Here is a 24,536-nt window from a genome sequence, read left to right on the forward strand (position 1 = left end):
GCATCAGAAAGTATCTCAAAGTTTGATGGTCTATCTACACTATAAAGTCATCCCTAAACAAATAAATTAATAATTTTTCCACACAGACGGTGCATGAATTACAGCCAAGAGCTCTTTCTCGTAGACCTATAAATTCTTTTTTGCATTATGGAGAATTCGGCTCTTATAAGCCACAACCCGGCCATCCTAGAAAAGAACAACCCCAATGGTGCTACCACATGCATCACAGTAAACTAAGAAAGACTTCCTTAGATCAGGCAACACAAGCACAGGATCTGAAGTCATCTTTTCCTTCAACTTTTCAACTGCTGAAATTTTCATAGCTATCCATCTAAATGGCACATTTTTCTTCTAGAAAGCATGCAATGGAGATGCAATTTTAGCAAACTTGCATACATATTTCCTGTAGTAAGAACATAAACCCAAGAAGCTATAGTTCTCATGCACATTTCTCAAAGGTGGCCATGATCATATTGCCTCAACCTTTGCAGGGTCCATGCGAATACCATCAGCAGATACAATATCTCCCAAAAAGTGGATTTCATGTAAAAAGAATTCACTTTTCTTGTCTTTGATAACTAGCCTATGCTCAAATGTCCAACTATCTTCTATGCTCTGTCTCATTCTTTGATTAGACAATCATGTCATCAAAGAAAGTGTCCACAAATCCTCTATGTGGCTTGAAGATGCAATCCATCATCGAATTCAAAGTGGCAAGAGCATTCGTAAGCCCAAAAGGCATGACAAGAAACTCATATATCTTAAAAGATGTTTTGAAAGCTATCTTAGGCATATCCTCTAGTCTAGTGGGTATTTGATGATACCCACTTTTTAACTATAAGGCTGAATATGGCTGTCCCCTACCATTTATCCATAACATCATTAATTTGAGGAATCGAAAAGCAATTCTTTATTGTGATCGTGTTCAAAGCACGATTATTAATGCACATACGCCATGAACCATCCTTTTTTTGCACCAAAAGCATTGGAGAACAAAAAGGAGAGGAGTTAGGCTGAATCTGCCCTTTTTCTAAAAATCATTCATCGGACTCATAATCTGCTCCTGTTGGGCTGCACTGACTTTGTAGAGTGGCTTATCAGGTGGGCTACTTCTAGGAATAAGATCTATGCTATTGGGTATTTCTCTTACGTCTCACTTACACCTACGCTCACATAGGAGTGTTGGTGATCAGTAGGACACTAGGGCACTTTTTACTCTCCGTAGGAGAGGTTTTTTCCCCCAGACTTATGATATTATTTCATATGTGCTTATGACACACACTTACAGACACTTACCATATTCGAGTGTGAACACCCCCCTACAACCTTAAGGTTTAAGGGTTATACCTTGTACTTTCAGTTTACACTCTTTCAGTCTATTGCATTGGGTGTCATGCTTCACTCTCTAGTGTCTACTGTTTTCTGTGCTGAGCTTCGATCTTATTGTCCTCTCTGACATTTGGTATCAGAGCAGCATTGGCTCTGTTCAGCCAAGGTTCCGTTAAGCTCAGCTCCGCTCAGCTTGTGGAAGCTTCCCGCTTAGTCCAACTCTGCCCTGTCGGATTCGACATGACTGCAACAGCTCGACCAACGCCCTATCCTGTAGCACTTCATCCTACACTTGCCAGACCTCGTGTGCTGCGCCACGCCAATCTGCTGTACTCGCCAGACTGACACCCGCCAGGCTGCTACGCCATCCGCCAGACAGCTCACGCCCGGCCAGTGTCTGCCTCGTCAGCTCCTCCAGCTCTTGCCGCCTGCACTTCAAGCGCTTGACGTCTCCTGTTCACCACTATGCCGCCCGTCTTCAAAGCTCAGCTCATCATCCTGCAACCTGCCAAACGTTGCGCCCAGCATTAGTACCGCTGGTGAGCCAGACGTCACGCCCGTCAGTCGCCAGCGCTGCGTGTCAACTCGCCTGCGATGACTAGCCCGACTACCCTCATGTCAGCTACGTTGACCACTCCCACACCCGCCTGTCGTCAGTAATGATTCGTCATTTCAAAGGTAATTTTTAAATTTTTTTTACTTTTTTATACCAAAATTAATTTCTGGAAGAGGGGGTTCCCACGGCACAAGCACAAAATTCAGGATACGTGTCAAGGACACAGTTGATATAAATTTCTGGGCACATTCATAAAAAAATTTGGGACTTTTATGTTTTCTGGGAACATTGGCATACGTAGTGCAGTTACAGTCATTGATAGACGGTTTTGACAAACCTGGAGCAAGGAAATTTTGGGGATTTTGTTGGTACAGTGTTGCTGAACACAGATTGCACGTTGGACTGCGTGCATAACAGACAGTTTTGACAGAGTGCACCTCTGTACACTAATTGCAGAAAGTTATTTCTTGCAATTTCTAGAAATTTTCAGATTTCTAGTGAAGTTCTGCTTCGACATTGCTCTTTTGTATCTTTCTTTGGTAATTAAAAATCATGGCAAATCAGGGAGGAGATGTTTTCACCTATATATCCAAGGTATATATCCAAGGAGGACAGATTGGATGGAAATAACTATTCACATTGGTCCTTCATGATGAAGAATGTACTTGTGGCGAAAAATCTTTGGGATTATGTCAGTGGAGAAGAAGCTCGATCTGGAGTTGTGGCTCCAGCTACTCCTCTAGGAGGACCTGCACCACGGGCACCTCAATGTGCTCCACTTAGCCACTTTCCCAAAGAAGAACAACTCAAAAAGCATGGGATACACGGGATGCACAGGCTTTGTCGCTGATTGCATTGGTAGTTCAACGGTCAATCATCCCCCATATTCATTCAGCAGCTTCTTCACGAGAAGCTTGGCTAACTTTGGAGCAGATGTTTGCAAGCAAGAATGAGAATCGCATCTCTTTCTTAAATAAAGAGCTAGAGACATTGAAAATGGATGAAGGTGATTATATTCAGGATCACTTGAACAAAATTCAGGACTTGCGAGAGCAACTCATGAATGTTGATGAGTACTATTCGGATGCATAGATGATATTTATCACTTTAAACTCATTACCTTGTACGTACTTGGCTTTTCATACAGCCTTAAACCTCACCATGAGGATTGCCTCGCAGCCAATCACTTTTATTCAATTAGTCAGTTTGCTTCTAGAGGAGGAGCAAACACGGAGGAGTAGTGGTGTGGATGCTATAGCCTCTAAGCAGGCTTTTATGGCTAGACAGAAAGGCACGCAAGTCAAAAAGGGCAAATGCCATTATTGCAAGAAGCCAGGCCACTACATCACTGAGTGCAGAAAGCGCATTGCCAAAGGGAAGAAAAAGGAGTCAGTAATGTCTATTTCTGATGCTCCTTCCACTGCTACTAAGCCCGCGTCCTTTGTTGCAGACAGGGACTATTGTTTTTACACATGCAATTATGACACCTCTTGGGCAGATCGAGCATTCAGCTCTACTGAGGATGCAGCCACTTGGTTTTTTGACAGTGGTGCTTCTAGGCATATTACATCTCGCAGAGATTTATTTGCATCTATTTATGCAGCTCCAGTTGGCAAGTCTGTATAGTGTGCCAACAATGCATCATACCCTGTTAGAGATATTGGGGAGATTGTGCTCACAACCATTGATGGCTCTATTCTCCACCTATAGGATGCTTTATTTGTGCCAAGCATAAAGAAGAATTTGCTCTCTATCTCTTCTTTGGCACGTTGTGGATTGTAGGTCACATTTGATGATGACAAATGCATGGTGAGAGACAAATAACAGATGACTTTGGTCTTGACAGGCACTTTATGTCATGGGTTATACGAGTTGGATGCTCTTTCAGTTGATCAGCCAGCGTATTTGGCATCCACTCTTACTCTTGCTATGATACAGGCAGAGTTATGGCATGCTAGAATGGGGTATGTGAACTTTGGCAGCTTGATACTCTTACAGCATACACAGATGCTAGATGGATTACCTCTACTGGAGAGACCTCCTGAGCACTTGTGCAAAGGATGTATTTTGGGAAAAATGCATCGTCTTTCGTTTCCTCGTGATGTTGCTTTTAGAGCAATAGCCAGGTTGCAGTTAGTGTATTCAGATGTATGTGGACCTATGCAAACAAAGTCATTGGGAGGATGTTACTATTTTGTGACTTTTATTGACTCATGGAGATGGCCAGATGTATGCTGAAGGCAAAGAGCTTGCCTCATAGTTTCTCGATGGAAGCCGTCATGTGTGCTTGCCATGTTTTGAACAGATGCCCTACCAAAGCATTGAAGAAAATTACACCTTTTGAGGCTTGGAACAGTCGGAAACCTTCTGTTGGACACTTTCGTACCTTTGGGTGCCTTGCATATGCACATATTCCAAAGGAACTTAGAAAAAAGTTGGATAACAAGGCTGTTAAATGCATTTTTATGGGATATAGCAATGAGAGCAAAGGCTACAAACTATGATCTTGTTTCGAAAAAGGTGTTTGTTGGTAGGGATGTACTATTTGCTGAAAAATTAGAATTGTCCCTGGCTGGTTTAGACACATATCAGGCCCGTGATGTATTTGAAGGGCTGCTGCCCATTACATTTGGTGATGCAGCTGGAGTTTCAGCATCAAGTGAACTCAATGTTCAACCAACTACTCCTTTGGAAAATGCAGAAAATCAGCCATTGGCTGATCTGAATATTCAGCAAAGTGCTGAAACTGAAATTCAGCAAGAGCTTATGCACAGTCAAAAGGTAAGACAAATGCCTAGATGGTATTTACAAACTATGAAAGATAGCCATCTGGATGCACCCATGGCTGGTCGTACTAGAAGGCAAGCTCGTATGCATGATGCTGCACATACCATGGAGTTTGTTATGGCAGCAAGCAACCTTGATGAAGAAGAGCCTGAATGTTTTGAGGATGCACAACAGAGTGTGCATTGGATGGCAGCAATGAAAGCTGAATTGCATTCTATCACTAAGAATCAAACATGGGATTTGGTGTCTTTGCCATTTGGGAAGAAAGCCATTGGAACAAAATGGGTCTATAAGAAGCTGAAACGGAATGCAGATGGATCCATTAACAAATACAAGGCAAGGCTTGTAGCTAAAGGCTATGCACAGAAAAAAGGCATTGGCTATGAGGAGACATTTGCTCCTACTTCTCGTATGACGACCATCAGGTCTATGGTTGCTTTGGCTGCTCATTATGGATGGATTGTACATCAGTTGGATATTAAAACTGCATTTTTACATGGGGAACTTCATGAGGAAGTATATGTACAGCAGCCCATTGGTTTTGCAGTTGAGGGCTTGGAACACTTGGTCTACAAGCTGAAAAAAGCTTTGTATGGTTTGAAACAACCTCCTAGAGCTTGGTATGCAAAGATAGATGCTTTATTGCTTAGCCAAGGGTTCATAAACAGCTCATCTGAGTCTACCCTTTACGTATGTAAAGAGGGGGGATCCATGCTGATCATTTGTCTTTATGTTGATGATCTCTTGCTTACAGGAGGGACACATACTGATCGGATTTCAGCATTTAAACAAAATTTACAGCAAACTTTTGACATGTCAGACTTGGGGTCTTTGCATTATTACTTGGGCATTCAGTTTATACATGATGCTAGAGGTGTTGGGTTATCACAATCAAGATACATTGGTAAACTTCTTGAGAAGTTTGGCTTATAAGATTGCAAGCCAGTTTGTACACCAATGGAACCTGGACTCAAACTATCATTACATGATGACAGTGATTTATTTTATATACACACATATGCTCCAACAATTGGATGTCTTATTTACTTATGCGACACTAGGCCAGACATATAGTTTGTAGTTTCAGTCCTAAGCAGATATATGCATCAGCCACGCATGTCACATTGGCAAGCTATTAAGTGTGTCTTCCATTGCTTGCAGGGTACTAGATCTCTTGGATTGCTTTATGCCAAGGGGGGACCACTGCAATTACATGCTTACAGTGATTCTGATTGGGCTGGTGATTATGATTCACGTCACTCCACTAGTGGCAATTGTTTTTTTCTTGGCTCGTCTTGCATATCTTGGCTTGGCAAGAAACAAGCTTCAAATGAAGGCTTTGGCATTACCTTTGGTGCACCTTGTTGTTTCGAAGAAGCTATAGAAGATGTCTTCTTCTTCCTGCCCTTGTTGTCCTTCTTCTTAGCACTCAAAAATTGGGTAAACTAAGGATCCTTTGCCAATTTAGCAAAGAGCTTTGCTATTGTACTGATTCCATTCTTGAACTAGTCATCAAATTCCTCTTCACTTTGTTGGTCATCAACCTCATTATGCCTTAAAGGCCCTGCATCTTGCCCAACAACAACATTTTCAGCTTGTTGTCCATGCTTTGAGCCTTGTCCAAGATCAGGCATTGCATTTCATTTATTCCCATTTGAAGGTTCATACTAAGAGGCAGCGTCACTGCTTAATTACATCTCATTATATAAAGATATATTGTTGTAATTTCTCAGCCGAGAGAAAAAATCAGCACTGTTGGGAATAAAGGGCCATCGTGCCTTTTATATATGCACGGGTGTGAACACACCCTTAGCACATTTATACTTTCATATATATATCTATCTAAAAACCTAAAGAGGTACACTCGTCATTGTACCCACAAGTCGTGCTCACTCTTCTCTACTCTGCACTCTCTCTCTCTGTCTCTTTGCTCTCTGTTGTGAGAAAGCATTGCGTGTCTCAATCCTCACACTCTAGGGTGCAACAAACTGGTATCAGAGCCAATGGCTCATGCAAGCTGTTGAGGAGTAGACCAGCCAACGTAACAATCTTGCGGATTGTTGGCGAGTAGGCGAACAGGTAACAGTCGACGGCAGACTGATGATTGATTGAGGTGACTTCTACAAAATGTTTCTGCGTGACAGGGCTGGAGGCAACAATGTTTCGTGACGGGGCGTTGCTGCGCGACGGGGCTGCACTGCAATTGTTGCGTGACAGGAAGGCTTCCACGTGACGGGCGGTAGGTCATCCTGTCACACGAACGACGTTCAACGGCACATTTTGTTCTCTTTCATTTTCTTCACCTTATTTTTCCCCTCTCTATCGGGTGTTCACACCTATAGGCACAGTGTAAATCTGTGTCTTGAAATTTGGGGCTTTTTCCAAATTTGGTGCCTGACACATACTGCAGTGACCTCTGGACAATAAATTGCAGACATTGAGTGCACAACTCTCAGAAATTTTTTGGGGATTCTCAAATGCAAGTGAAATTTTTGCTGGGATGAGCCAATTTCTTGGAATTTGTGCACATTGGACCCGAAAAATTTGGGGGTTTTGCTGAAATTGCTCTATTTTGGCAAAATTGGCCTGCTCTATGCATGTCAAAGACAGTGCAGATGTATGGTTGATGCTTTGAGCACAAAAATTTTGGGGCTTTTGACCGCACATGTCAAATTTTGTGCTCGTGGGTGCATGTACAACAGAAATTGCAGCTAAAATTTGGGACTTCTCATGTAATGTGATGTATTTGTCCTTGGAACAACTGTAATCAGTTGTGGAGTGCTGTAGCACAAGGTTTAGTGCTTCTGAAAATTTATTTGCAGATCTGAAATTTCTGCTTTTACGTGGTTATTTATTGCTGGTTGGTACTTGTTTGTACCTTGGTCACTTGTGTGATAGTTTGGACCTACATTTGCTGAATTTTTTTGTCACATTTGGGCTGAAAATCATGGCTGCACTGATAGCAATCATCTTATGCACATTAAGAAGCTTGAAGGAGCACATAACTTTGCAGTCTGGCAAAAACAATGCTATAATGTCATGTTGCAGAAGAAGCAGGCGAGCAGGATGACTGGGATGAGCTAAATGAGCTTGCACACTCAACCATTGAGCCATTGATTTCTGATGCCTTGTTGTTTAGCATTGAAGGGTTGGATTCTGCTTATGACATTTGAAAGCGACTAGAAGAGTTGTATGCCCAGAAGAGTGCTGCAAGCAAAGTCTATTGGTTGAAGAAACTCATGGATTTGCGTATGAAAGAGGGGACTGCAATGTCTACTCACCTTAGTGATTTTAACTCCATTTTCAACCAGCTTTGCGCTTTGAAGTTCAATATCGATGATGAGTTCAAAGCTGCGTTCTTGCTTTGCACTCTGTTAGAGAGATGGGATACCTTCAGGACTGCTATGAGCAATTCTAATGCTATGCTTTTGTATGCTGATGTAGAGAGTGCTCTTCTTATGGAAGAAATAAATGAGCAGAACAATGCATCTAGTAAGTCTTCCACTGCTTTGCATACTAGAGGCAGATCACATCAGAAAGGCAAATCTGATAGCAAGGGACGCAGTAAATCACGTGGTAAGGATACTGAATACCATCACTGTGGCAAAAAGGGTCACTTCAAACGTGGCTGCTATAAATGGAAGAAAGAGAAAGGAAAGGGCAATAAGACAGATGATAGCAAGGAAGAGAAGAAAGAGAGTTAGCCTAAGAAGAGCAATGTCAAAATTAAAGAGGTGAATGTAATCACTCATGACAGTGACAGTGGGAATGACGTACTCTTTGTCTCTTCACACTTTAGTACACATGCTTTACTTGCAGATACAAATGATGACATGCACACTTGGATTCTAGATTCAGGTGCTTCTTTTCATATCACCCCTCATGATGAGTGGTTTCCTAACTATACAAGGGATCGACATGGTGTTGTCCATCTTGGGGACAACTATTCATGTGACATTGCAGGTGTTGGTAGTGTGCAGTTGCAATTTCAGCATGGTTCTGTCTTCACACTTCAGCATGTACAGCATGTACCTCAGCTCAATAAGAGCTTGATTAGCACTAGGCAGCTAGATGACGATGGTTTTCATACCACCTTTGGTGATGGAAATGGAAGATCTGTAAGGGATCTAGGGTTATTGCTAGAGGTTGCAAGAGTGATAGTTTGTATCCACTTCATGTATCTAGTGTGTGTGACCATGTTGTTGCCGTGACCGAGTAACCAAGTGTTTCTTTGTGGCATGGCCGGTTGGAATACATGAGTCAAACTAGAATGAAAGTGCTTTCTCGTTTGGGTTACTTGCCTTGTCTTCGTTAGGTTGATTTTAAGCATCGTGATCATTGTGTTTATGGTAAACATGCACAGACGTCTCATAAGAAGTCTCTTTCGTTGAAATCTTCTCCTCTAGAGTTAGTACATTCGGATGTATGTCAGATGCCAGGGTTATCTTTAGGGGGAAAGAAATATTTTGTCACCTTTGTCAATGATGCTACACGGAAGGTATGGATTTATCCTATTCGTAGCAAGGACGAAGTGCTTGACAAGTTTATAAAATTCTTGGCATTGGTTGAAAATCAAACTGATAAGACACTTAAGTGTCTTCTCTTTGACAATGGTGGGGAATATGTGTCCAAGGCCTTTCAAGCATTTTGTGACAGCAAAGGGATAAAGAGGGAGCTCACTATCCCTCATAATCCACTCCAAAATGGAGTTGCAGAGCATATGAATCGGACCATACAAGATAAGGTCCGTACAATGCTGTCTCATGCTGCATTATCCCATGGTTTTTTTTACAAAGGCTGTTATGACAGCCATACACTTGATTAATCGGTCACCAAAGAGGTCTTTGGGGGGGGGAGGGGGGGAAGAGTTCCCCAAGAAGCATGGTCGGGCAAGCCACCTTTGTATGCACACTTGAAAGTGTTTGGCTGCGAAGCATTTGTGCACATACGTAAGGAAAAACGCAGCAAACTTAAGCCAAAGTCCTGTAAATGTATTTTCCTAGGATATGGTGATGAAGGTGAAATGGGGTATAGATTATGGGATCCCGAGATAAGGAAAGTAGTATGCAACAATGATGTTATCTTCCGGGAAGATCGCATACATAAACAGCCCTAAAAGACTGAGAAGGTCCGTAGGGTTGTATTCCAAGAAGAAATACCTTTTGGATAGCAAAATGTGCCCATTGTGCAGCAGCAAATACCTGCTGTAAATGAACCTGCAAATGCAAAAAATAATGCTGGAAATGATCAGGCAGCCATTGCCCATAATGATGAGCCACTGGATGTGCATGAACAGCCAGGACAACAAGTTGTCAATGCTGATTTGCAGCCTGAAATGCCAGGACAACAAGTTGAAAATGAAAATTTGCAAGCTCAACAGCTAGTAAATAATGATCATTGGGTTAGGAGATCATCTAGGGCTACTAGACAACCTAATAGATTCGTTCCTAATGCAAACAATGTGGCTGATTATGTCATGTTGACAGATTGTAGTGAACCGTCTTGCTTCAAGGAAGCGATGGACAAATAGGACGTGAAGAATGGTATAAAGCCATGTTGTCAGAGATGAAATCTCTTGAGAAAAATGGCACTTGGGACTTGGTACAGTTGCCTAAAGGGCAGAAAACCCTTCCATGCAAATGGGTTTACAAGATGGTCGTCACTTCTGGTTCCTCGCCAAAGTACAAAGCAAGATTGGTTACGAAGGGGTACAAGCAGAAACATGGAGTTGACTTTGATGAGATATTCTCTCCTGTAGTCAAGATGACTACATTGAGAACCATTTTAAACTTGGTTGCAGTTGAAGATATGAAGCTCATACAGATGGATGTAAAGAGTGCATTCTTACATGGTGATCTGCATGAAGACATATATATGCAGCAACCTGAATTGTTTGTGGCAAAATGGAAAGAGAAGATGGTATATAAACTCAAAAGGAGTTTTTATGGACTGAAACAAGCACCAAGAGAATGGTATCTTAAGTTTGATACATTTATGCAATCTCAAGGTTTTCATAAAAGTCAAGTGGATCACTGCTTGTACACCAAGAAGGCTGCAAATGGCAGGCTGATTATTTTGGTTCTGTATGTTGATGACATGCTGATTGCTGGCAGGGATACTCATGCCTTGGACTCACTGAAGCAAAGTTTTTATGGCAGCTTTGACATGAAGGATCTTGGTGATGCAAATCACATTCTTGGCATGCGAATACTCAGAGATAGTTCAAAAGGATTACTCTATCTATCTCAGCAGGAGTATCTTTCGAAGGTTTTGCAGCGTTTCAATATGGAGGGGGGGAAAACAATTGGGGTTCCATTGCCTCCATATGTGAAACTGAGTGCAGAGAACAACCCTACATTTGATGATGAGAAGGCTGAAATGGCCAAGATACCATATGCTTCAGCCGTCAGCAGTTTGATGCATGCTATGGTTGCTACACGTCCTAACATTGCCTTTGCAGTGGGAGTGGTTAGCAGATACATGGCAAACCCTGGTAAAAAGCATTGGGAAGCAGTGAAAGGTATTATGAGATACCTCAAAGGCACAAAGGAGTTGTGCATCTGCTTTGGAAAGCAGAAGACATCTGTTGTTGGCTTTACGAATGCAGACTATGTTGGTCATACAGATTGCAGAAAGTCCACTTCTGGATATGTGTTTACCTTCATAGGAGGAGCTGTCTCTTGGATCTCCAAACTACAAAAGTGTGTTGCATTGTCTACTACAGAGGCAGAGTATGTAGCTGCCACTGAGGCATGCAATGAGGCTTTATGGCTTTCACGTTTGGTGGGAGAGCTTGGCATTATAGTCATGCAAAGACGAAGCACATACAGGTGAAGTATCACTTCATTAGAGATGTATTTGATAGCAAGAGCATTGAGCTTGTCAAAGTGCATACAGATGATAATTCCGCAGATCTTCTCACGAAGGGTCTTCCAGCAGAGCGGTTTGCTCATTGCCAACAGATGATGGGAGTTGGATAGATATATGTATTTCAGCTTTGTACATACCTAGACTTAGCTGATTGCTTTCTGCCCTTAAGGCACATTGCCTTTACGTGGAAGGTTGTTGGAAATAAAGGGCCATCGTGCCTTTTATATGTACACGGGTGTGAATACACCCTAGGCACATTTGTACTTTGATATATATATATCTATCTAAAAACCTAAAGAGGTACACTCGTCATTGTACCCACAAGTCGTGCTCACTCTCCTCTCTACTCTGTATACTCTCTCTCTGTCTCTGCTCTCTGCTGTGAGAAAGCATTGCATGTCTCCATCCTCGCGCTCCAGGATGCAACAAGCACTAGCACAAAGCTTTGGTGGGTATTTCTCTAACTTTATCGCTAATGAAATGAGTACAAGCTGAGATTCACAATCTTCTTTGCTATAGCAATAATCAGCAACAATCAATTCGGACCAATTGCCCCTTGATTTTTCACCCAGGAACCACCAACTGGCTAAATGCTGCCCCGAATAACAATGAATGGGCTAGCACGTGAGTTTCCTAACAATTACATAAGTTTTAGGAGCTGAATTCAATGTACGATGTCTTTATCAATTGGCATGGGTCTCGAAGTGGGTATCAAACCCTAATTTTTGCATACATTTAGGGTTTAGAGGAGAGATTTCTCTGCTGTCCACCAAATTTGGTTGAGATCTGCTCAAAATGGCTGAGAAATGCTGAGATCTCCTAAGAATGGGTTGAAGAAGGTGAGAGAAAGTCAAGATCTGAGAGACATCTGATTTTCTTGGAGAGAAAACCCTAAATTCTACCTACTGCCTACTTCAACCTGCATTTAATGCAATCACTTGCTGCTAGACATCTCCAAAATGTTATGCCAGGCCCCTAGAAGGTTACAGGTGACTCCTAAAAATTAATTTCAGCCCTTCTGATTATGCCCAAAATTAAATGTGTCCATCCATAATTAAATTGGCTAGGCCATTTGCAATTTGGAGTGGTTCCCAACCTCTATTGACCCTTAGATTGGCATTAATTAATTAGTTAATACATATCCCTAGTGTCACCATCGACACGTATTGGCCAAATAACTGTCCCAAGGTCAAAACTCACACCAACTGACCCCCAACACCCAACTGGCATAACTTATTCTAACTTTTGCCTTTGACACCAACTGCCTCCTCGGGGTCCTTGGCCATTTTGACGAGGAGTGTTGAACAGAGGTTAGAGGTACCCAACATAAAGCTAAGAATTAGAGTTCTATCCCTCAATTGGGTAACCGCTAGCAAGGAAGGCCCACACGAAGGCCTACAAACAATGAGTGTCTCTGGCATTTCCACTTTGGACACCTTGCATATATAATTCTCTTTACAAGCCGTCATGGCGTCAAATGGTTGAGAGTCTCCTGCATGAAACTATCCAAGGATGTCTATAGAGCTTGTCAACTTGGAAAGCAGCATTGCACACCATTCCCTTAACATACCAATCCCTTAACTTGGAAAGCAGCATCGACTATCGCCCTTAATGGGGCATTGCACTTCTTTTTTAATGTGGATGACTGTTGGAGATATATATGGGTATATTTCTTAAAGCATAAATCTGATGCCTTCCTACACTTCTGTACTTGGATATATCTTGCACAAAATTAAACTAGTCATTGTATCAAAACCATGAGGAGTGATAGTGGTACTGAGTTTACCTCCCACGAGTTTTTATCTCTTGCCAGCTCATGTCTAACAACTTCCCCTTTGAAAATGGAGTTGCAAACCATGTTGCATAGGAACCGTGAACATGGCATACTCGATGATGTTTGGTCAAGAGCTCCCGAAGCACCTATGGACAAAGGCTATTAACACATTAATATACATCCTCAACCGGTGCTCAATTGTGGTGGTCCCTCAAAAGGAAAAGCTCGATTCCTCAGCTAATCCCTTGATCTTTGTAGGATACTTCTTCGAGGTGAAAGCCTATCACTCGTTTGATCCTCAGGTGAACAAGGTGATTATCGAGAGAGAGAGAGAGAGAGAGAGAGGCATATAGTGGAGCCCACTGCACCAGCCTCTAAGCCAATTCTTTTGCTCTACACCATCAAAGATGATGTCATGTGAGTTGGCTCTACTATCTGCTCGTGACCCTACTTGTGACTCACCTATGGAGACTTCCACTTGGAGGCCGTCTCTCCTAGAGATCCGTTATCTCAACGTTACTAGTAGACCAAGTGGAATTTAGAGATCCTTCAAAACCCAACAGAGAAACACCCAAAAAATGGAAACTCATGGAACTCAAACAAACTCAAGAATTTGAATGCTCAGAAACAAGACAAATAAGGTTGCACAAAGTATATAAGTTTTGATTTCAAGAAAAGTAAAGAAAATGCATTGAAAGTCGATCTCTCTATTATGAGAGACTCTCTCCTTATATAGAAAATTTTAAGAGAAGATAGTTTTTTTTTTAAATTGTACAAGTCTTTGGGCAACCGAAAATAAAGGAAAGTAAGGTATCTTTTCGTACAAGCCATGTGAAGCTACATGAAGGTATCTTTTTGTACAAGTTATGTGAGGTCATGTGAAGATATCTTATTGTACAACCCATTTAAGGCCATGTCAAGAGGACTATAAAGGGTGATCATGTGTATTGAAATTTTTCTCATTGATTTGACTTATTTTCAAGCCACCTGGAAAGTATATCAAGTGTTATGTTTTTGTGACGGGAAATATATTCAAAGTTTATTTGCAAATTATCAAACCAAAGGGGCCACCTTAATAATCTTTTATTTTCAATTTTATATTGATTTTTTAATGCCAAATATCCTTGCATATTTTTTAAATTTGTTCTAGCGATGAAATGAATGTATTCGACAAAGATCTTGAAGCTTTTAATACATTTTTTTAATGCTAAGATTTCTCTATGTAAATAGAGATAATTTCTTTTTGCTTTTTAAAAAAATCTTGAAGTGAAACTACATATTTTCTCTTTACTTTCACCAACTTGTGAGAGAATACCACTCCGTCCTCTATCTAAAGCATCGAAGTAGATTATTAGTAGATTTCCCAGAGAATGAATTCTTAAGGGTGGTAGATGTTTGATTACTTGTTTTAGTGAGTAAAATGTTTGCTTGTGTTCTTGTGCCCAAGTAAACAAAGTATTCTTCTTAAGGAGTGAAGTCCATTTAGAAGTGTATTTTTGGAGACCTAGTATATAGAGATGAATTCAATTAAGACAGTGTTTATCTTGCTTTACTATATAGCATGAACGAAAAATTATTTACAATGTCTTACCTAGATTCATCCCCATGTACCTGGTCTCCAAAAATACACTTCTAAATGGACTCACTCCTTAAGAAGAATGCTTTATTTACTTGGGCAAAAAAATATGAGCAAATCTTTTACTCACTAAAACAAGAAATCAAACATTTGCCACCCTTAAGAATTCCTTCTCCAAAAAAACCACTAATAATTTACTCTGATGCTTCAAATACAAGATGGGGTGGTATTCTCTCATAGGTTGATGGTGGCAAAGAGAAAATATGTAAATTTTTTTCAGGATAATTTTCCAATGCAAAAGAAAATTATCCCTCTTCACATAGAGAAATTTTAGCATTAAAGAAATGTATTAAAAGCTTTAGGATCTTTTATCAGATACATTCCTTTCATTCCTAGAATAAATTTAAAAAATATGCAATGATGATATATCGCTCTTCACAAAATTCAACCCAAAATACAAACACCTCTGGCTCTGATATGAAAACCAAACAAAGAAACACCAGAGGTGTGAATGACTAATTCTTCATCCACTGAAAGCAAGCAGTATTCATCTTGCTTTACAATATAAAGTTGTCCTTAGCATTGCAATTCCAGGTGTTTTTGAAAGATTGTCCCTAGACTCAAAAGAAAAGGACTAAATATCACAACGAAGGCGGATCAGATTATAGAAAAATTAATACCCCACACAGTCCAATGATTTGTACTATCTTTGCCCACGAATTGAAATATCGATATTTCAATGACACAAAAAAAAAGAAATGATTACTCATATATCTATATGTCAAGTCTCTTCTGTTAACTAAACCTTAGCTAGAGGAAGCATGCTAAAGCAGAATCAGCCGATTTTCGTGGCAAAACCCACTACTCTTGCAACTAACACACTTCAACAAATGCCAACCATATGTTCCCATGAAAACCTAGTCAAAACACAAAACGGTTTGCAGTGCTTACATTGCAAAAATCTAGTAGAATCTACAGCGTCTTATTCAGTCAGCCACACCTTCAATGTGCTACACGATAGACCAACCATATTCAAGGTCAGTGATAGAGAAGTGATAAGCATCCCATTCATCATTCAGAGCTCAAGTAATTACTCTTCGTTCAAAATTATTTCAAATTGGCAGAGAAAATCCATCTATGATCTCTCAGATAGGATTAAATCAATAGATGCAAAAATAGAGTAGTTGGTAAAACTACTCAAAGGCAAAGAAACTCCAAAGCAATCGCTTCATGTCATCACCCCAAAAAAGAAAGATCCACCGTCTTCATCTATATGGTTCTCACTAAAATCTTTTAAAGAAGATCAATCCAATGATATTGTGTTCATGATAAAGGGTAAAGAAAATGAAATCATTGGTAGCAGTAGAGATATGAATCAAATCACAATGGTCATGGATACCTCCACCATCAAATATACCTCCTACTTCTTGGTCAAATCTTGCACTTCCTGGTCAATCTCGCTTGACAATTTAAAAGAGCTAGAATATGATGCAAATGAGGAACCAACTAGACTTGAGGATTAGATTATATGTACTGAAAACTACTCCGACCGACCAAATATAGCCTTTTTCTAGATGAACTAGTCTCAGATAAAAAATCTTATCAAGCAGAGAAAAGGTGTCATTGGGAACACTCCAAAATATACAGTGAGATCGCTGCTGAACCAAACTCTAAGTTTGCATATCTAGAGAAGAATCAACTTCGAATGCTTCGAAATGACATGAAAGTTATGGCTTTCATCGACAAGCCAAATAAATAAAACAAAGTCATTTACATTGATCTTAAAGCATGGCAGGAGAAAGAATGGAAAACTTAGCTTACTCACATCTTTGAAGCTCAATAAAGCTCTTCCTCTCCCGCGGTCATAGACCCTAACACTTTGAATTCCACTTACACCCTCAATGGCGAATTTGACTCTTTAGATTTGGGTTATGATGGCTAGTCTCATAATCAAGAAGAGATGAATGAAGCATCAAGTTGGCAAAATTGCAACATATCTGAATGCCAAGATCCTTACTACTTGAGCAACCATAAAGAGCTCTTATGGAGATCCACAAGGCAAATAGCACATCCAAAAAGACAAACTCCGGATCCAATTGCTAAAGCAGAACAAGAAGCAACATTTTTTATGGCTATCTAGAAGTCAAAAATGATTGGAAGATATGTGATGATTCAGCTAATGAATATGATATCCCATACTATGGCTTAACATGATGAAAGTAGATGCTCCAAAGACAAAAAAAAACAAAAAGAAACAAAATTGAAAACCTACTATTATAGAATATAGATTCTCTAAAACAAAGAGAAATTGAAAAAGGGTTGCATGCGATGTTTGGGTATTTCTATTCCCTCTATCATAATCAAGGAATTTGTCAAATCAATGCAGTCAACCACATAAGTCTGTTAGCAGTCAGAGACTCTGTCCAGGTGCAGTCGGACAGTTTCTGTCCAGGTGCAGTCGGACTGCCACATGGCAGTCCGACCTGTCCTGTCAGTCGGCTGCATTTAATGCAGCCAACAGGTCCTTTTTGGCGCCCTGTTTCCTGGTTATTTATAGCCGAGGTTTTCAGCAGTCTCCCACACTTTTCTGCTCGCAGATTACAGACTGGTGGCACGTGCAGATTCTGTCTCTATTCGCAGATTTCTGACAGGAGACAGTGCAGACTCCAGCGGACTTCGAGGTGAACAGCAGGTTGCATCGTCGAGGTGGAGACACGCAGTCCAGCGCACTGCGCCCGTGTACATATCTGCATATCTTTGTATACAGCACACTTTATACAGCAGATCTTCATCTTCCACTGTCTCTTTCTCTCTCTTTTCTCTCTGCGTTCTCTCTCTCTTAGTCCTACGCTTCCGCACTGCTGCACTCTGACATGGTATCAGAGCAATGTTGAAGGGCTGACTGAGCGCAGAACCAACCTGAAGAGGAGTTTCTATCGCGACACAAGGTTGTGTTTTCAGCGTTTGAGGGCAGGCAGGAGGGCTGCGCCTCGGAACAAGGTTGAAGCGAGCGTGGGTGCGCAGGAAAGGAGTCCAGGTGGTGGATTTGCTGCTGTTTACTGCTGTTTGACGAGGAGGAAGTTTGAGTTTTCAACTTTCAAGTGCAGGTTTTGCTTTTTCATCGCCTCCGGCGGGTGAAGAAGTTTCAGGACGCGGAAGAGCCCTAGCAGGCTGAGTTTTCACAGTCAGAGGGGGCTGCTTTTGCGTTTGTGAAGAGGCATTACAGGTGAAGATGTCTACAGAGATTGACTTGGAGTTCCAGACGATTATGGACCGGAAGGTGCCTGTCTTACCGGCTCTTCCCACAGATCAAAAGCTCGATGGCGACAACTACCGCATCTGGCATTTCATGATGTTGGCCATCCTTGAGTCCTATGATTTGGCGGAGCTTGTACAGGAGGAGATCGACCGGCCCTCGGTAAGAGATGAGTCCAAACTCTCTTCCGATGCTCGTGCGGAGTTGGCCAAGGCTCAGTCTCACTGGGACAAACTGAATGCCAAGATTCGTTCCTTTCTTTTTCTATCTTGTACTACAGCCGTGATAGCTTACATCGAGCACTTGACAGTGGCTCGGGAGATATGGCTGGAGCTTGATCAGATGTATAACCGGATGACCCTAATGAAGCGGGTTTCTTTGGAGGTTCAGATGCGGACCTTGTCCGTGAATAAGTCTTCTTCGTTGCGGGAGCACATCAACAAGCTAAGACAGCTTCAGATGCAGGTTCAGAATGCGGGGAAGCCGATTTCCTCCGAAGACATGGCGATCACACTCTTGTCCCAGTTGCCGCCACGATTCGGTACTTTCTACTCCGCTCTTATTGCTTCGGGGCGAGAGTCTACTCTTCGGTGGGAAGAGTTGGTTCCTATAGTCTTGGACCAAGAGGAACAGCTAAAGGGACAGAATGCTTCCAAGTCAGAGGCACTGATAAGTCAAGCCTCTCAGAAGAAGGGGAAGGACCAAAAGAAGAAGAAGGGGGATAACAAGTCGAAGAAGGACAAGGACAAGGACAAAGAATCCACCTGCCATATTTGTGGAAAGACTGGCCATTGAAAGAAGGATTGCCCTGACAAAGACAAGAAGGACACCAAGAAGAAGGACACGAAGGATTCTGGAGCGGTGGCTGCACCCTCATCAGCTGCATTTCTTCATCTAGCTGTCATTGAGGACTCTTCACCGAATGCTTCTGATGCTGCGATGACGGCTCCCCAGGCTCGAGAGTGGATCGTTGACAGTGGTACCTCCCGGCACATGACTCCTTCATCAGATGGTGTTGCCCAGCTGTGACCTTCGCGTGGGCAAGTTCTCATTGGAGATAGCTCTTCAATGTCTATTGCAGGACGGGGTAAGATGCAGCTTATTCTAGATGGACGTGGTGGTACCCATACCTCCGAGGTCTTGCATGTACCAGGTTTAGGGTATCATCTTCTGTCAGTTCATAAGATTTGCTCCCTTGGACTTTTTGTGGAGTTTGACAGTGATTCGGTGCGAGTCCTTGATCGTGGGTCAATGAAGGTTCTATCATCCAGATATGAGGAGAACGGCATCTATAAATTGAAGTCTTCCACCGCCCTCTCTACTCTTCTTCTTACCTCTCAGACACAGTCAGAGTTATGGCATGCTCGGTTTGGTCACCTCAACTATGATTATCTTCGGAGGGCGTCACGTGGACAGCTTGTTCGAGGGTTGCCGGATATAGTGGTGAGCCAGCAACCATGTGTCTCCTGCATTCGTGGGAAGCAGCATAGGGATGCCATTCCCCACAAAGCTTCGCGGCGGTCTACTTCACCGATGGAGCTTGTATCTACGGATCTATGTGGCCCTATGCGGAACGAGTCCTTGCGCGGAAGCTCGTACTTCATGTTGATCGTAGATGACTATAGCAGGATGACATGGGCCTATTTTTTGGCATTGAAGTCAGAAGCTTTCTCCCACTTCAAGGATTGGCTTCTCTTTGAGGAGAACCGATCAGGCCGGAGATTGAAGACCTTGTGATCCGACAAGGGTGGTGAATTTGTTTCTAATGAGTTTGCTCGCTTTTGTGCAGATAAAGGTATTCACCAGGAGTTTGCTAATACACCAAGAGTTTGCTAATACCAATACTCCTCAAGAAAATGGCATTCTTGAACGGAAAAACCGCAGTGTGATCAAGATCGCGCGCACCATGATGGAGCACAGACAGACCCCTCAGGTTCTGTGGGCCGAGACTGTGGCTACTGCAGTCCACATCCTTAATCGATCCCCCACTTCGGCCGTTGATGGGATGACACCTTTTGAGGCTTACTTTGGGTCTAAGCCTGATGTTTCTTACTTTAGGGTCTTTGGGTGTGATGCCTATGTTCACATTCCCAAGGCTCACCGTGATAAATTTGAAGTAGCTTCCCGAAGACAGGTATTTGTTGGCTACAGCTCCCAGTCCCAAGGCTATCGCTTGTATGATCCCGTCAAGCGGGATGTGTACACTAGTCGAGATGTGCAGTTTGTGGAGGTTCCGGCCATATCAACGGGTGAGGAGCATCCCGTTCTTGGAGATCCCGGGGAGAGTTGGGCTCCTGCTACAGTTCCTTTGGAGCCCGGGCCTTTTGATTCTGATTCTGTTTCTGACACAGAGTCTACTGTTCCACCGGTCACGCCCGAGGGGTTACCACCGGTGGATATACCAGAGTCTTCAGCTGATGTTGAGAGACGAGGGGAGGTCCGGCCTCCTCCTCGTTGGGCCCGTGACACACTCCGTGATTCAGGGATCGAGGGGGTCCCTGAGGAGTGGGGACCCCAAGATGGTCCACGGCGGTCACGGAGGCACCAGGCACATACTTCGGAGCTTGTTTGCTCTAACTGTTGTTTGATGACCTGTGTTATGCAGGATCGAGAGCCCACCTCCATGAAGGAGGTTTTACAGTCCGCACCATGGAAGAAAGCTATAGAAGCCGAGTGAGTTGGAGGCTATTGAGAAGAATGGCACTTGGTTACTCGTGCCACGCCCCCCGAATAAGAAGGTGATTGGCGTCAAATGGATCTTCAAGACCAAATACCTTAGCGATGGTTCTTTGGACAAGCACAAGGCTCGCCTTGTTGCTAAAGGTTTTGCACAGCGCCCAGGGATTGATTGTCATGATACTTTTGCCCCCACTGCTCATATGGCAACTATTCGAGCTGTTCTTGCCTTGGCTGGCCATAGGAGATGGCATGTCTACCAGTTGGATGTGAAGTCGGCCTTCCTCAATGGTGATTTGAAGGAGGAGATCTATGTCGAGCAGCCTCCTGGCTTTGGATCTTCAGATGGGAAAGTCTACAGGTTGAGGAAGGCCTTGTATGGCCTCAAGCAGGCTCCGTGTGCATGGAACGAGAAGATTGATTTGTTCCTTCAGTCTCAGTTGGGATATCGGCGTTCTAAGGCCGATCCGCAGCTTTATGTTCACACTTCCGAGGATGGTTGTGTGCTTTTTGTGTTGTATGTTGATGATTTGATTGTCACAGGTGATCATGCACAGAAGGTCCAAGAGACGAAGGCAACTTTACATCGGACGTTCGAGATGACGGACTTGGGTCTACTCCATTTCTTTTTGGGCCATGAGATTTATCAGTCTCAGAGGGGGATCTTCATCTCTCAGCAGAGATATGTACAGGAGCTCTTGGTTTCTTTTGCGATGGAGGATTATCGGACCCTTTCTACTCCTATGGATCCGAACTGAAAGGCCACTTCCCATTCAGCTTCTCCCATGGCGGATGCCTCCCGCTATCGTCAGTTGATTGGATCATTGATTTGGCTCCTCAACACTCGTGTTGATCTTTGTTTTGCTGTTGGGCTCTTGTCAGGGTTCATGAGTGAACCTCAGACAGTGCATTGGCAGGCTGCTCAGAGGATACTTCAGTATTTGAGGGGGACGTCTGATTTAGGGATTCGTTATCCCACAGGGACAGATGGTTCAGATCTTGTACTTGCAGGTTGGAGCGACTCGGATTGGGCCGGTGATGTGGACTACAGGCGGTCTACTACAGGTTACTGTTTTACCTTGGGTGCAGGTGTTATCTCATGGAGTAGCAAGAAGCAGCCCACGGTAGCCCTTTCGTCTACTGAGGCAAAGTATCGGGCCGCGTCTTCCACCACATGTGAGGCTGTGTGGCTTCGGAGATTATTGGAGGAGCTTGGCTGCCCCCAGACTCGTGTTACTTTACTGCAATGTGACAATGAGAGTTGCATTGCCTTGGCATGGAATCCTGTTTTTCATGCCCGGACGAAGCACATAGAGATCCAGTACCACTTCATCCGCGAGAAGCTTCTGGATGAGACCATCACTGTGGAGTACTGCAAGACAGAGGACAATCTTGTAGATTTGTTTACGAAGGCACTTCCCCAGGCTCTACTTCGGAGACATTCCAGATCCCTCAAGCTTCTGCCCCACCCAGGCTCTGAGAGGGGGTGTTAGCAGTCAGAGACCTTGTCCAGGTGCAGTCGGACTGCACAGTCGGACTGCCATGTGGCAGTCCGACCTGTCCTGTCAGTCGGCTGCATTTAATGCAGCCGACAGATCCTTTCTGGCGCCGTGTTTCCTGGCTATTTATAGCCGAGGTTTTCAACGGTCTCCCACACTTTTCTGCTCGCAGATTACAGACTGGTGGCACGCGCAGATTCCGTCTCTGTTCGCAGATTTCTGACAGGAGACAGTGCAGACTGCAGCGGACTTCGAGGTGAACAGCAGGTTGCATTGTCAAGGTGGAGACACGCAGTCCAGCGCACTGCGCCCGTGTACATATCTGCATATCTTTGTATACAGCACACTTTATACGGCAGATCTTCATCTTCCACTGTCTCTTTCTCTCTCTTCTCTCCCTGCGTTCTTTCTCTCTCTCAGTCCTACGCTTCCGCACCACTGCACTCTGACAAAGTCGTGGTTTCACAAGAGATCTATGCTACTAGTGGGAATCTATAAATGCCCAAACCAAGCTGGCAATTCAAAGAGACATCAGCCTAGGATTGCTCTTCTTTAAAGCACTCATCTTAAAATGGCTTGGAAGTCACAATGATGAAGCTAAGTATATCGTTCAAGCATATCATAGTGTTAAACTTTGTAATATAGATAATATTGGTGATTACATAATATGTATGAGACACTTATTATACAAAAGTAATGGTGAGCACGGCCATACAAATAAAAGTATATTTGTTACTTCTTTGCCAGCTCCTATTCCTACTCTAGTAATACAAAGAGTTTTTGTACTTTACTTATTATCTTTCTTGCTGTTATGATCTTCCATTGTGATGTGTTTTCTTTAATGGCCATCTTTTAGATCTTGAGAATGCTTGTAAAAGAGTGGAGCATGTAATGGCTTGGATAGTGGAATGGCTATTGGGCTTTCAATGACAAATAGTAGGAAGCCATCTGTCATAGAAAGCCCATAAACAGGGACCAATGAAGTACCTTTGGATAGGCAAAACCTAGCAGTGACTATGGATGGATTGTCTAAGGTGCAACTGTATGATGCATAAGATCCTAAAATCTATAAAGTAAATGGGATAAAAGACTTTTGTTCGAGTTGGACGTGATATAGAATTATGGTTTGACCTGAAGAATGATATGCTGAAGGGAGAGTTCCAAACTGCCAGCAAGTTTTCCTTCGAGTCCTGTGCTATGCATTCCAATAACCTTGCCTGAATTGGTTCTGTCTGCAAGCGTTAGATTCAATGAACTTGTGTGTAGGACCAAGGCCTGAATTAAAATCTGCAAAGAACAGATTGGGAAGTGAGAATAAAAACACCGAAGAGTTTCGAGTTCTGAGAAATTTTGGATCATGGCAAAGTTTTTGCATTTTGGGGAATTTCAGGAATTTGGCAACAATTGAGAGCAAATCAGGTGGAGTTTTGTGTTTTGGGGAGTTTGAGTTTTGAGAGATTTTGGGTCATGGCAGAATTTCTGAGTTTTGGGGAATTTCAGGAATTTGGCAACTATTGAGAGCAAATCAGGTGGAGCTTCAAATCAGTTATACAGAGCCTCTTTACTTTGAGTGATCCAGGACCTCTAAATCCAGTTCAATCCATTATTCATTGTTCCAATGCACAGCCTGGCCTCTTTTTTCTTATGTTACTCCATGATGGACTAGATAAGTATTACAAAGAATAAGAGGCAAAGGCATCTATAATTGCAGTACAATGATCTCATTAGCATTAAGTTAGCCTGCATGCACCTTAATGATCTGTTCAGTTTTCTTCTGTCATTTAGTGTTTAGGCAGTTTGAGGTAGAAATCATTGTCTGTGTATTCTTATTAAACAGCCTGGCAAGTAAAGATTATGGAAGGCCTACAAATAACAACCCTGAAATTAAAAGATGTATTAGAGTTTTCTAAGCAATATCACCATTGCTGATTATCTAATTAGTGAACTTATATATGTTGTACTTGCAGGATGTCAGGTCGTGATTTACAAAACATATGCCAACAAGCTGAACGCCACTGGGCATCAAAGGTTTGGTTTCTTGTGATCCCTTAAGAGGACAGATGAAGAGATATGTGGGATGCAAAAACAGAGGGCATGAACTCTCAGCGTGCTTTAGTTTCTCATAAACATTTTTTTCCCAAGATAAGAAAATTTCTATTAATAATGACTCGAAGGGAATCCCCCGAGGTAGAATACAAAGTACACAAGGACCT

The 24,536-nt window shown here is 42.6% G+C and overlaps 1 protein-coding gene across 1 annotated transcript in view; it reads left to right on the forward strand.

Annotated features, from left to right (window-relative positions):
* LOC148021973 (uncharacterized) overlaps positions 1–24,536 on the forward strand; it is a 163,236-nt gene that overhangs the window by 137,883 nt on the left and 817 nt on the right. The window contains exon 13 of the mRNA XM_087697519.1: positions 24,291–24,351. Coding sequence (XP_087553645.1) covers positions 24,291–24,351 — 61 coding nt within the window. The remainder of the gene's footprint in view (positions 1–24,290; positions 24,352–24,536) is intronic.

The sequence above is a fragment of the Lygodium microphyllum genome, chromosome 17 (genome assembly GCF_053477565.2).
Source record: "Lygodium microphyllum isolate KBCC chromosome 17, Lygodium_microphyllum_v1.1.10, whole genome shotgun sequence".
Taxonomy (NCBI): domain Eukaryota; kingdom Viridiplantae; phylum Streptophyta; class Polypodiopsida; order Schizaeales; family Lygodiaceae; genus Lygodium; species Lygodium microphyllum.